Source organism: Lampetra planeri, chromosome 23, assembly GCF_965212315.1.
Source record: "Lampetra planeri chromosome 23, kcLamPlan1.2.h2, whole genome shotgun sequence".
NCBI lineage: Eukaryota > Metazoa > Chordata > Hyperoartia > Petromyzontiformes > Petromyzontidae > Lampetra > Lampetra planeri.
The window spans coordinates 8,946,879-8,958,595 of record NC_136129.1 but is presented as its reverse complement, the minus strand read 5'-3'; the positions used below and the strand labels follow the sequence as shown (position 1 = coordinate 8,958,595).

The 11,717-nt window shown below is 52.4% G+C and overlaps 1 protein-coding gene across 1 annotated transcript; it reads left to right on the top strand.

The window, feature by feature from the left end:
- The first annotated feature begins 716 nt into the window (after nt 1-716).
- On the top strand, nt 717-8,731 carry LOC144726522 (uncharacterized). The gene is made up of 3 exons (XM_078605317.1): nt 717-1,552; nt 5,173-5,438; nt 7,715-8,731. The coding sequence occupies exons 1-3, from the start codon at nt 1,110-1,112 to the stop codon at nt 8,719-8,721; spliced, it is 1,716 nt and encodes a 571-aa protein (XP_078461443.1). The 5' UTR covers nt 717-1,109; the 3' UTR covers nt 8,722-8,731.
- Nucleotides 8,732-11,717: the final 2,986 nt, after the last annotated feature.

The following is an 11,717-nucleotide window of genomic DNA, read 5'->3' as shown; positions in this document are numbered from 1 at the left end:
TGAAAGGAAAAGAGTATGTTCGATGATATTGTGTATGTTTACATCGGAGTAATGGGCAATAAAGGTCATGTTTGACTCCGGAGCAATGGGCGACGCTGTAGACGTGATTTTCAATTCTGGAGTTGTTCTACTCCAGAGTAATGGGCAATCGATGTGATGATGCTGGGATCTGCCACTCTAATCTGCCCCATAAAGTGATGTTCTACTCCAGAGTAATGGGCAATCTATGTGACGTTCAACACCAGATTAATGAGCAATGTATGTCATTTCGATTCTGGAGTAATGGGCAATCGATGCGATGTTTGAATCCGGAGTAATGGGCAACACTGTAGATGTAATGTTCAATTTTGGAGTTGGTCTACTCTTGAGTAAGTGGCAATAGATGGTGATGTGATGTTCGACTTCAGAGTGATGGTCAATAGATGGTGATGATGCTCAACTCTGCCACTCAATTCTGTCCCATAAAGTGTTTTTAACTCTCTCTGTGTTGAGGGTGGGATTGGCAAACACGTGGAGGGGGGGGGGGAGTTGGCTCCGCCCATTCTTAGACATCGACCAATGGGGACTCTCTCGTCATTGGGTGAAACTTTGGCGAAGTGGCCGCGGTCCGGCTCCTCGATTGGCTGCTTGAGGCGGGGGGGAGGGGTCTTGACCACGCCTAGTGGGCGGCGGTATAAATATTGGCGGGCGTGCCGTTGGTCGCGCAGTCACAACACGTGGAGGGAGGGCAGAGAGAGGCATGCGAATCACGTGGATCTGCTGCGAGTTTGCAAATCCCTTAGACCCCGTTATTCGAGGTTAACATTTTTAAGGATTAAAGAGCGACGTTAACAACAACAAAACAGTACGACGGGCGATGACAACTCGCCGTTGGTAATGCTATCGAGGAAAAGAAGACACTTTTTATACCACGTAAATTATATTACGATGCAAAGGTAAATTAATAATAGTCTCATTAATACTGCTTTGAAATTGCAACAAAAATATCTTATCAGATACCAAAGTCCTGCAAGCTAGTATTAAACGAACCGCACTGAACGCGATACAATTAACACTCATCGTCGTCGTCGTCACAATCGGGCTAATCGATTCATCATCGGCCAGTCAGCATGTCGGATACCAATCACGAGATGTCACGCACTCCGAGCCCGCACTGCTCCTCGGACGCCGGGTCTGGACTCGGCTCCCCCGGCCGCAGCGACCCCGAGCCGAGCTCCGTCGAGCACGGAGGCGGCGGCGGAGGAGGAGGCTCGGGTGGCTGCAGCTCATCGGGCTCGGAGCCGTCGAGGGGAGGAGGCACCGACGACCCCTTCTCGGAGAGCATCCAGGCGGCCGTGAGTCAAGTGCTGGACGGCTACGACTGGTCGCTGTTGCCCGTGCCCGTGCGTGGAGCGGGTGGGCCGGGGGGATGCAAGCCGGGCGAGAAGCCCCACGTGAAGAGACCCATGAACGCGTTCATGGTGTGGGCGCAAGCGGCTCGCAGGAAGCTGTCCGACCAATACCCGCAGCTTCACAACGCCGAGCTCAGCAAGACCCTTGGCAAGCTGTGGAGGTGCGGTGCGATGCAAGGCGGCGGTCCGCGACGCAGTGTTGGGGGGGATACCCGTAACGATCCACGAGGTCTAGCCCCGTATTCTTTGTACGGGCAAATTGAGTTTTCGTGTCCGCGCGGCGTACGGCCGTTTCAATACGGGCGAATGTTTTTTTTCCTTTCTATCTGTTTGTGTTTCTCCCTTGTGATGGAACTTTGTAGGATGAACGTTGAGATTTGTAAGAGGCACGGGGTGACCAATACGGTCTGAATTGGTCTGTGATAAGGTAGGGCACTGATAAGGGGGTTGACAGGTGTGGTGGTGGTGGTGGTGGTTGTGGGCCCTGCGCTTGCTGCTGCTGCTGCTTCTGCAGATGCCGCGTGACAGGAGTTCGAGCACGACTCTGTGGAAACGCTGCATTCATTGCTACGGAATTATGTTTAATCACACCGTAGCAATGAATACGGTGGGGGGGGGGGGGGTGGCACGTGCCCCCCAATGATCCGATCGAAATCCCTAATTTCGATCGGATCATTGGGGTTTATTAGTAATAAATCGGCATTTTGCGACCTCCACTGCCACCGTGTAGCATATTATTACATGCCAGGGACTCTATGAGAAAATAGGACAATAGTCTGAGTCCATACTTGGCGGTAAGTAACGGCTAAACAGTTATAAGTGACTAAGAATTGTGCGCAGTTGCGTATACAGTACACCACTTACCTTAAGCGAGCGCGATGCCGATCACACAACGCGGTTCGAATTCGACCCTCGATCGATGGCTGCGCCATCGCCGCACACGCGTCGAATAAAAAGCAAGGGACAAGTCCTTACTTCCTAACAACTCTTTACTTACTCACAACTCTATCATTTCTCATTGCTGGAGGGGTTGACACCCCTTCCTGAAAATCCTGGCTCCGCACGTTTTGTGACTTGAACGTGCAAGGATGTGAATTAGAACGTGGCGGGGGGGGGAGTTATGTTATTCCATGGAGTTGGTGGTTACTGGCTTCGTGACTTTTGCGCTGCCGTGTTAAGGATGTTATCGGTTGACTTTTTAAGACAAACAGTAGCGGTAAGGGGTTGAAACGCAATGATTTGCCAGCTTGGTAGGAATGGAACTTTGTCCAATTGGACACGGGTGATTCGTTTACAATAGAGACCCCCCACTAACATTTCAGGGATATACTTTAGGGAACACGACATTTTTTTTTTATTAAAACCCTCCAGATGTATCGCACCGGTCTCAATACGCGCATCAATAATTAACTTTTTTTTTACTAAAGCACTTTATCCAAACATGCCGGTCAACAAATAATCCAATTTGCTGGTTTGACAAGAAAGTAAGAATGGTAGTTATAGAGCAATGTATGATCTACTATTATCCCGCCCCCCTCCTAAAATAAATATTCAACATTTTCATTAATTGGCCTAATATATCAGGCTATATAAGCCTGTAAATATGGCTCGAATTTTAAAAAGTCGGTGATGTTTTTTTAATGAGTACGTGCGAGATATTTAACATGTTTTATTTTAGCTATTTGAGAACATTTCGCGATATACAGCTGCACCCCCTGTGTTTAATACTCCATAGATTTATTTTCGTCGATATCTGCCAATGTATTTCTCTTCTTCTGATGTGTACTCGTTACGTTTCTGAGTCACGGTTGGTTTCTGCTGGGATCGCTACTCGTGTAGGTATACCGCCAATTAGTGAAACGTTTAATTATAATCAACCCTGCTCCACCCAACACAGCCAATCAAATCAGGTTGTAACGTGGGGGAAAAATTACATTTGCTTGCTTTTTAACAATTCGGTTTTGCCAATAAACCGAATAAATGTGCCAACTGTCAACCTGATTTTATTAACTTCGTCGGGCGGTGGAGGTGTTATTTTTACAATAAAAATTGGCACTGTTACACTCTGCGACGATCTAACAAAAAACTAAATGAACCAGTAATTAATCTGAATACCGTATACAATTAATTCAACGTCTCTTTCTCTCTGCCGCGGTTCTCGTAGTGAATTCCGTCTGCCTTGCCTCTGCCGGCAAGTTTAGTTTGACTCGCGCGACCCGCGCTCCGCTTCAATGCCATCGTACGTTGCAGGGCACAACGCCGCACGAAGGGAAATGAAGAATAATCGTAATAGTCGTAACAAATTCTGGATTGTTAGGCCGATGCATTCTGACACCGCGTGTGTATGGTTTAGACGACTGCCCACCTCTTGAATTCACAATGATTGACTGGGCGGGCTTGCAGCTTCAGGCTCTAGGGACCTCCTTACAGCGAAACTCGCCTCTCTCAACGTGCGCTAACGCCTGACGTTGCCTTATAACGGAAGCGTAACAACAGTTTGCTGACTGACCTGTGTATAGTTCTTGATCGCACTTTAAACCGCGGAGTGTCTCACTCTTTACCCTTTAAAAAAGCGACGTTGCCTGAAACCGTCAACCCCATTATGTTTTCTGTTGCAAGGCAGCGTTTATGCGAGCGCGGATAGGTGTGTTTTTTTAATTGATTTAGTTCGCTTTCCTATCTCGGCGGAGCCAGGGTTTGCTCGTCTGACGCTCAACAACAATCCCAAGCGCACTGCGTCTGCATCGCCAGCCTGGGCGTCCGGTAACGTCGCTGCCGGCACGGCCCAGTCGTGGTGGTGCGCGCGGAGTTGTCCGTGGACACCGTGAACAGTTTGCGAGTGTAGAGGTGACTAAAGTTAAGCAGCAACGCGTGGGGGCTCACGCGTCTGGGACTCTTCAACACTTTTTTTTGCTTAACCTCCCGTAAATCTAGAATCTCCCACGTTCGTCGTGAGCACTGCATCGTGCCAGTCGCAAATTAATATATATATAGACTAGGCTGACGTTTCGGGCTATGAGCCTTCTTCGGAGCAGAACAATGACTGACAAAGCTGAATATCGCACTTGGAACCGTGCAGTTGACACGTGTGTGCTTGTACAAGCCGCGCCAATGATCCCCCGTGTAGCCTTTAACAGACTGTTGGGGCAAGTGCTGTGAGCGAGTAGCACATGTGAAGGTCGGCACGGCACACGACGGGGGTGGGGTGGCCGACACCACGCCCGGCCGCCTTTGTCTCCCTAGTGGCGATTTTTACACACCGCACTAGGTACTCATTTGAGGCTGAGTCGACCTAGGGGAGGCCCAGGACCGGTTCAGATAATCGTCACTGGGTGTTGACCGTGAGCGGGAATCAAACTGAGGTCGCCGAGTTCATAGCGCAGCGTAGCGCTAATCACCGCACACCACCGCACACAAAGACAAAGATCCCCCGTATAGCCTTAACAGACTGTTGGGGCAAGTGCTGTTAGCGAGCACCTATTGAGGTCGGAACGACTACACGAGGGAGTGGGTGGCCAACACCACCCCCGGCCGCCTTTGTCTCCCCAGTGGTAATGTTTACACACCGGGCCAGGTACTCATTTGAGGCCGAGTCGACCCAGGGGAGGCCCAGGACGGGTTCAGATAATCGTCACCGGTATTGACCACCGCTCCCCACACACGCGCGGACACGAGCGCGCCGTGCCCAGCGAACCTTTAATCGGCAGGTGCCCGCGAACCAAACAGCGCCCCTCGCCCAAATTGCGGCCGCTGCAAGCCTCTCCTCCTGTCCGCCGCGCAGGCTCCTGAACGAGGGCGAGAAGCGGCCGTTCGTGGAGGAGGCGGAACGCCTGCGCATGCAGCACAAGAAGGACCACCCCGACTACAAGTACCAGCCACGGAGGCGGAAGCAGCAGGGCAAGGGTGACGGTGCCGACACGAACAGCGCCGAGCCGGGCCCCCCGCAGCTGCAAGCGCGTGCCCTGGGGGGCGCCTACGTGCATCTGTCTGGCCCGGGAGACGCGGCCCTTCTCGACGTGCACGGCCCCCATCACGGACACGTGGCAGGTGCGCGGCGAAACGCACACCCGGGCGCATTCATCTGGGAGGCCAAGGAGTCTTGTGATTTAGACTGGAGGGATCCGACGAGATGGCGAAGCCCGTTTGTTTACCGATGTTCCAGTAAGTTGTCGTCGTCGTCATCGTCAGACTTGATTCATCCACTGCTGGGTGAAAATCCCTGACCCACCCCACCGTAGCCGCATCTCCGCATAGCACGGTTGGCTACGTACGGTGCGAAATAAGTTCAACGTACACACATAAACTAAACCCGCGAGGTCGTGGTTTCAGCCCAGACGCGCACAACGATAGCGCGAAAGGCTAATGTTGAATTTAGTTTTCACTTAATTGCACCTAAACTCCGACTCTGGAAGCTAAGCTAATGTTCGCTTTGACAGCTGTGCGACGAACACACTCCAGGGGATGTCAGAAGCAGTTCTGTGAAATCACCTTCAGCGGGACGTTTGCTACCACAGGGTATTGCCCCGCGAGAGTGGCGCGTGGACACTTGGTTTGTGGGCATGAGTCTGGTAGTACAGTTGTGTAATGAAACCGAATGAGATTTTGATTTAAAGCTTTCGTGACTGCAGGGATTCATATTCTTGGTTCTTTCGGTAAAGTCACGTAGAAGAGAAACGATAACATAATAAAAAATTAAAACAATAAAATTCTCACGACGTTTCGACTGCAACACAAGCAATCATCATCAGTGATTGAGCTTAGCTACCGACGGCAAGTCCCGAGATGGAAAAATCAACTCGGAATTCGGGAACGGCCCGTGGAGGGTGATTTAACAGAACTCCTTCCGAAATCCCTTTCACATTTTAGAGCCCGACTTTTACGCGAGAAGCCACCGCAGCCATGCACTTTAAAGTCAAGATTGAAAACTAATTTCTTTAAAACTGCTTTTTGTGCTCGTTTATTATCCTTCCGCCACACCTCCGATAGGCACGGTGGGAAGGAATGTCAACATACATACATTCATACAATTCGATATTCTAATTCGTGTTTATCGTTGGCGGCTGGGCCGAGTCCATGAACTAACCGCACACACGAGAACTCGGTTTAATTCATGGGGCTGATGGCACCCGGGTTGCAACTCCTCTTCTCCCGTAGTGTTGGTTTAGCACTCTGACCCCAGAGGTTGCCAGCACGCCTACTCAATCATAATCAGGGTCAAGGTCGAGGAGTCATAATGGATGATGCCACCACAACTCGTCATCACGCTTCCTTCTGATAAGATTCCACAGTTGTTGCACAGTCAATGCCCGACCTCCAAAGGTCTGATCTTGTAGTCTCCTAATCAACACCACCACCACTTTATTACGCAGTCGACAGATCCTTTACTGATCACCAGAGGTGTGGACTCGAGTCATGTGACTTGGACTCGAGTCAGACTCGAGTCATGAATTTGATGACTTGCGACTCGACTTGGACTTGCATAACAATGACTTTGTCCCACCTCTGCTGATCACTCAAGCTGTCTCAACATCCATGTAGATTTGACTTCAGGTCCTCTCCTCGATCGCCCACTCTCTAGGTCACCTGCCCCACACACACGTGTGTCCCACCCACCACTATCGCCTTGGCCTCATTGCATCCACAGTGCCTTCTTGCCACGTGTTAGTCTGAATTCCCAAGTTGCTTCTCTTTCACTGCCATTAAATTCGCTCAACATCGATAGTAAATTACGTGAATGACGATGTGTGCGTTTGGCTTTACGAGCGTCGATTCTGGTCATTCTGTAGCGTGTATAGAACGATGCGTGGAGGACCTCAACGCCAACTTGGAAGTCCGTACTCGTGTTCAAGTCCTCCACCATGCACGATTGCCTCTCCATCAATATCATATATGCAAATCTTGCCAGACTTTAGCACCTCTTCATCATTTGTCCCACACCTCCACACCCTTCATTCGAGTTCACGTTGTTCTGCAATGTGCATGTTGAATGAAAACGTTGATGCTTTTAACACGTAGGTTTTCGCGACCAATATTATCTATAAGAGGTTTTCGTTTGGGCTAAATGGCGTACTTATAAATGTGTCGTTAAACCCGCCACCACCCGACACATTTATACCTACGCGATCTAATCCAAAAAACACCTCTCATGGATAACAGTTGATCATCTCGTTGCTGCTGCCGATGATGACGCCGGCAGCGATCGTGATCGTGACTATGACGGCAGGGGTGGTTATGATGGGCGGTGGCGGTGACCTTGAAAATACCGACCGCGGACGGTGACGGCGACGGCGATGACGAACCCCAACAAATGCCCTCGCTCGCAGGTCAACCCCAGAGCCCCCCGACACCACCCAACACGCCCAAGACGGCCGACCACGGGCCCGCGGGCAAGGGCCAGGGCAAGCGAGGACACGCGGGGGGCGCCGCGGCGACGGGCGAGGGGCCCCGACACCCGAGCCTCGACTTCCAGACCATCGGCATGGGTGACATCGCGGCCGAGGCCATCTCGGGCATGGGCAATTTCGACGTGAACGAGTTCGACCAGTACCTGCCCCCCAGCGGGCACTCGTCCGTCATCGCCACCAACTCGGCCGCCGCGTTCGCCGCGGGCGGCTTCGGTGGCGCCGTCGGCGGCGGTCCCAACGCCTCCTCCGCTGCCGCCTCCTCCTCCTCCTCCGCCGCAGCAGCCACCGCGGCCACCGCGGCGTCCTCGCTGGGGCAGGTGGCCGCGTGGGCTCCGGCCAAGAGCCCCGTGAGCGGCGGAGACCGCGAGCGAGACGGCAGGGAGAGGGCGAGGGGCGGCGGTGGTGGCGGTGGCGTGAAAACGGAGCAGCAGCAGCAGCAGCAGAGCGTGAGCCCGATCCGCTACTCGGCACACTACCAACCCCAGCAGCAGCAGCAGCAACAGCAGCAGCAGCAACAACAGGTCGGCTTCGGCTTCCAAAGCCACCACCCGCACCACCACCACCAGCAGCACCACCACCACCAGCAGCAGCAGCATCAGCAGCAGCAGCAGCAGGCCTACGCCGAGCTGCAGGGCGTCCAGCCTCCCCGGGGCTCGCAGCTGCCAGACCTCGTGGCCGCGGTGGCGGCCGCGTCGGCCGCGCACGCTGAGCACCACCATCACCACCATCACCTGTCGGGGGGGCCTCCCTCCTTCTACGGGCAGGGTTTGTACCCCGCGGCGTTCCCGCACTACCTGCACGGGGCGGCTCAGAGGCCCCTCTACCCGCCCGTGCCCGAGGCGACAAGCCCATCGCCCGCGCAGTCACACAGCCCGCCTCAGCACTGGGACTCGACGCCCGTGTACACGCAGCTCAGCCGCCCGTGAAGGTTGTCGAGAGGGGATTTGTGTGGTTTGGTGAAGGGGAGGTTGTGGCCACGGGTGGCGAGGGGGTTTGGGGGAGGGGGGTGCAGTGACCAAAGGAGACACGGAGTGATTGTTGCTGATTGTTAGAGGCGTTGTTTTGGGGATGGTGGTCTCTGCGGACGCGAGGTGGTGGAGACCTGTCTGTTACTTACTACTGCTACTACCGAGTGGAGAAGAGAGAGAGAGAAAGAGGAGGATTCTGAATTCGTAGGTGCCCCTTGCGAGCGGCTGTATATTCCTCGTTGTTTTAGATTCACTGTAATATTAATAATGATGATGATGATTTTGTTTGTTTTTTAATACGAATTACCGTTCCAAATGGGGGCGCGTCTTTTTAAAGTATTGGAATGGAGACGGAGGTGGCGATGGGTGTCGCGGGCGTTTCAGCCGCGCGATTGACACGGGAGTCGGGAATAATTCAAGTTGTTCTTCTTCTCGTTCTTGAACGACGTCGGTAGTAACGGGAGAGGCAACACGTGCGCGTGTGTGTGTGTGTCTGTCTGTCTGTCAGCGGCGGTCTCGTCAACGTTTGTATTCACCACCGACGTGCCTATAGTGTATATATTTATATGTATACACACACACAACACTGTAAGACTAAGACGGATAACCATTTTACTTGCCCAGGAAAGCCTCAACGAGTCTCAAGCCCCATTTTCAGGAGTGTCCTTCGTGGGGATGTTTGGCCAATTCCATGATCGAGTACCGTATAAATGTTATATGCAATCGACAAAGACCGTATTCTCTGGATTATAAGACACACTTGTGTTTTTTTGTGTGTGTGTGCCTAAGTATATTAAAGTAAAAGTTGCCGGTGTGGGGTTGCGCGTATTACATAATCTTGCATTGCCGTGCGCGAGCGAGTGACCAGATTTGTATAACTTTATTGACACCCAGTACAAGTTTTTATTTTTATTTTGGGGGGTGGGTGGGTGGGTGGGATGCTTGCGTCTTGTTTTCCGGAGCGTCTGATAATCCTCAGAATACGGTAGCGCAGGTCGGCCTGTAAGAGGGTGGCAGAGTCCAGAGGGCTTAACCTCAGCGAGAGAAACGGAGTGCGCGCGGTGACTTTCCACAGAGGGGAGGGAGGGGAGGCCGTGATAACGCCACCTCCGCCACGACCCTCACCAAATGCATTCTTCCAAGTTCTTCGTCGGAAAGGCGACCTCGTGATTGTCCGACGAGTAGGCAGGCAGGCAGGCGTCTGTCGAATTCGTTTGGGTTTGGTCGTTGACTGCGGAATTTTCGCAGTGCTCTGAAGTTAGCGACGCGTGGGACTTAACGACGATGATGAGGTCGGTGGTGACGTCGTGGACAGCGAAGATATTCGTGATGCTCTCAACAAAGAAGACAACATCATCGCCACCACCGCGGACACTCGAGCGCACACGGTAGGCACCACGGCACGGCACTGAAGAGAAGCTGATGTGAAATGCTGCAATCTGTGAAAGTCTCTACCACCCCGAGGGTTGATGGAAACGTCGATCGAGCAGGGCAATTTGGAACAAGACCGACTGCTCGACTCTTTATAAGCTTTAACTGTTCTGCCAAGACTGGAGCCCTACGAACAAAGAAAATCATCCAAGACCAACCAACGTGTAAGTCTTCCAGCAGCAATCAGGCGAACGATGCAGCGATGCCAACGTTTAAACTTTATATTAAATAAAAACACACGCGCACACGAAACAGCTGCTCGTATCTCGTGTGCTGTCCAACACGAGTTGGGAACGTGCCTTAAATGAGATCTAATAAATAAATGCAAAAAATACTCGCGCAATGTAAATTGACCTCGCCATGCCCTCCAACGACACCTCTGTAGACGTGGCCCGCGACACGCGCCGGGGGCGATGGTGAAGACTTATTTGCAGGGCTAATAACCCCGCCGTGTACAAATCGTCGGCGTTGTACGTGTGCCGATGAAAGAGCACCTCTAAGAAAGCGAGTTCGGAAGTTTGGGAGAGCCGTCCCCTTGACACGGGGGGCGGGGGGGGCGGTGTGATGCAATGCGAGACCGCGAGAGAGTTCCCAACAGTTGATGGCCTTCGTCCTTAGAACGCGACGCTGATTGCGCGGTCGAAATGTATAAAATGGAGAGAGACAGATTCCAGGCACGCGAGTGCGCGCGCACGCAAAAAAAAGCCATTCGTATAAATTACAAGAGGGCTGAAAAAATCGTCGCAGTCACGCTTACAGGGGACGTCGCTGGATACTCTTTTAAAGTGCCTTGATGAACAGCTTTAGCGACGTCCGCCTGTGCCAGAGGGGAGGCAATGCAACTCGCGTAAAGATGATCCGATACGAACCAAACTTTTTGTTGTTGTTGTTGTTGTTGTTTATGTAAACCCGCGTTGCTATTAGGGGGGGGGGAAGCTTTCGGAAGATACAAAAAAAAAACGGCCAAATTAATGGGAGCGATGCCTAAAACCTCCTGGATACCCCCCCCCCCCCCCAATTTTTTTTTAACAAAACAGCGATAACGATGGCTTCTGCCACGGCGTCTCGGCCCGGCCCGGCCCGGCCGCTACCCCAGCCCCGTTGTCTCGTCGCTGGCGCGTTATCATCTCCAATTGAGACGCTCGCTGCGAGGACACGGCGCGCGTGTTGGAGAGTGTTAGAGGAAGTCGCCTTTGGCGTACGGCATGCGGTTGTTTTTGTTGTCTCTGCCAGTGTCTCGTGAACGACGCTTGAAACAACTCGTTGTCGAACAGCCCATGGTGTGTGTGTGTGCGTTTTTGTCCGGATTTCGTCTCGCGTTAAGTTTACGCTTATGAGTAATCCTCCACTTTTACCAGCGCTGTGCATCACCATCATCATCATCATTCATTGCCATGGGCCATGGTCTATCCACTGTTGGACAAAGGCCTAACCTACCTGCCGTCTTACGATGCCACAATCCTTTGTCAGCCCAGCACGGGAGTTGAACTCATCCTCCAAGGGGCCGTCCATAAATGACGTCA

Coding starts and splice junctions, on each gene's coding strand:
- LOC144726522 (XM_078605317.1), top strand. CDS start 1,110: ATGTCGGATACCAATCACGAGATGTCACGCACTCCGAGCCCGCACTGC. Junction 1,553..5,172: donor ACCCTTGGCAAGCTGTGGAG/GTGCGGTGCGAT, acceptor TCCGCCGCGCAG/GCTCCTGAACGAGGGCGAGA. Junction 5,439..7,714: donor CCATCACGGACACGTGGCAG/GTGCGCGGCGAA, acceptor CCTCGCTCGCAG/GTCAACCCCAGAGCCCCCCG.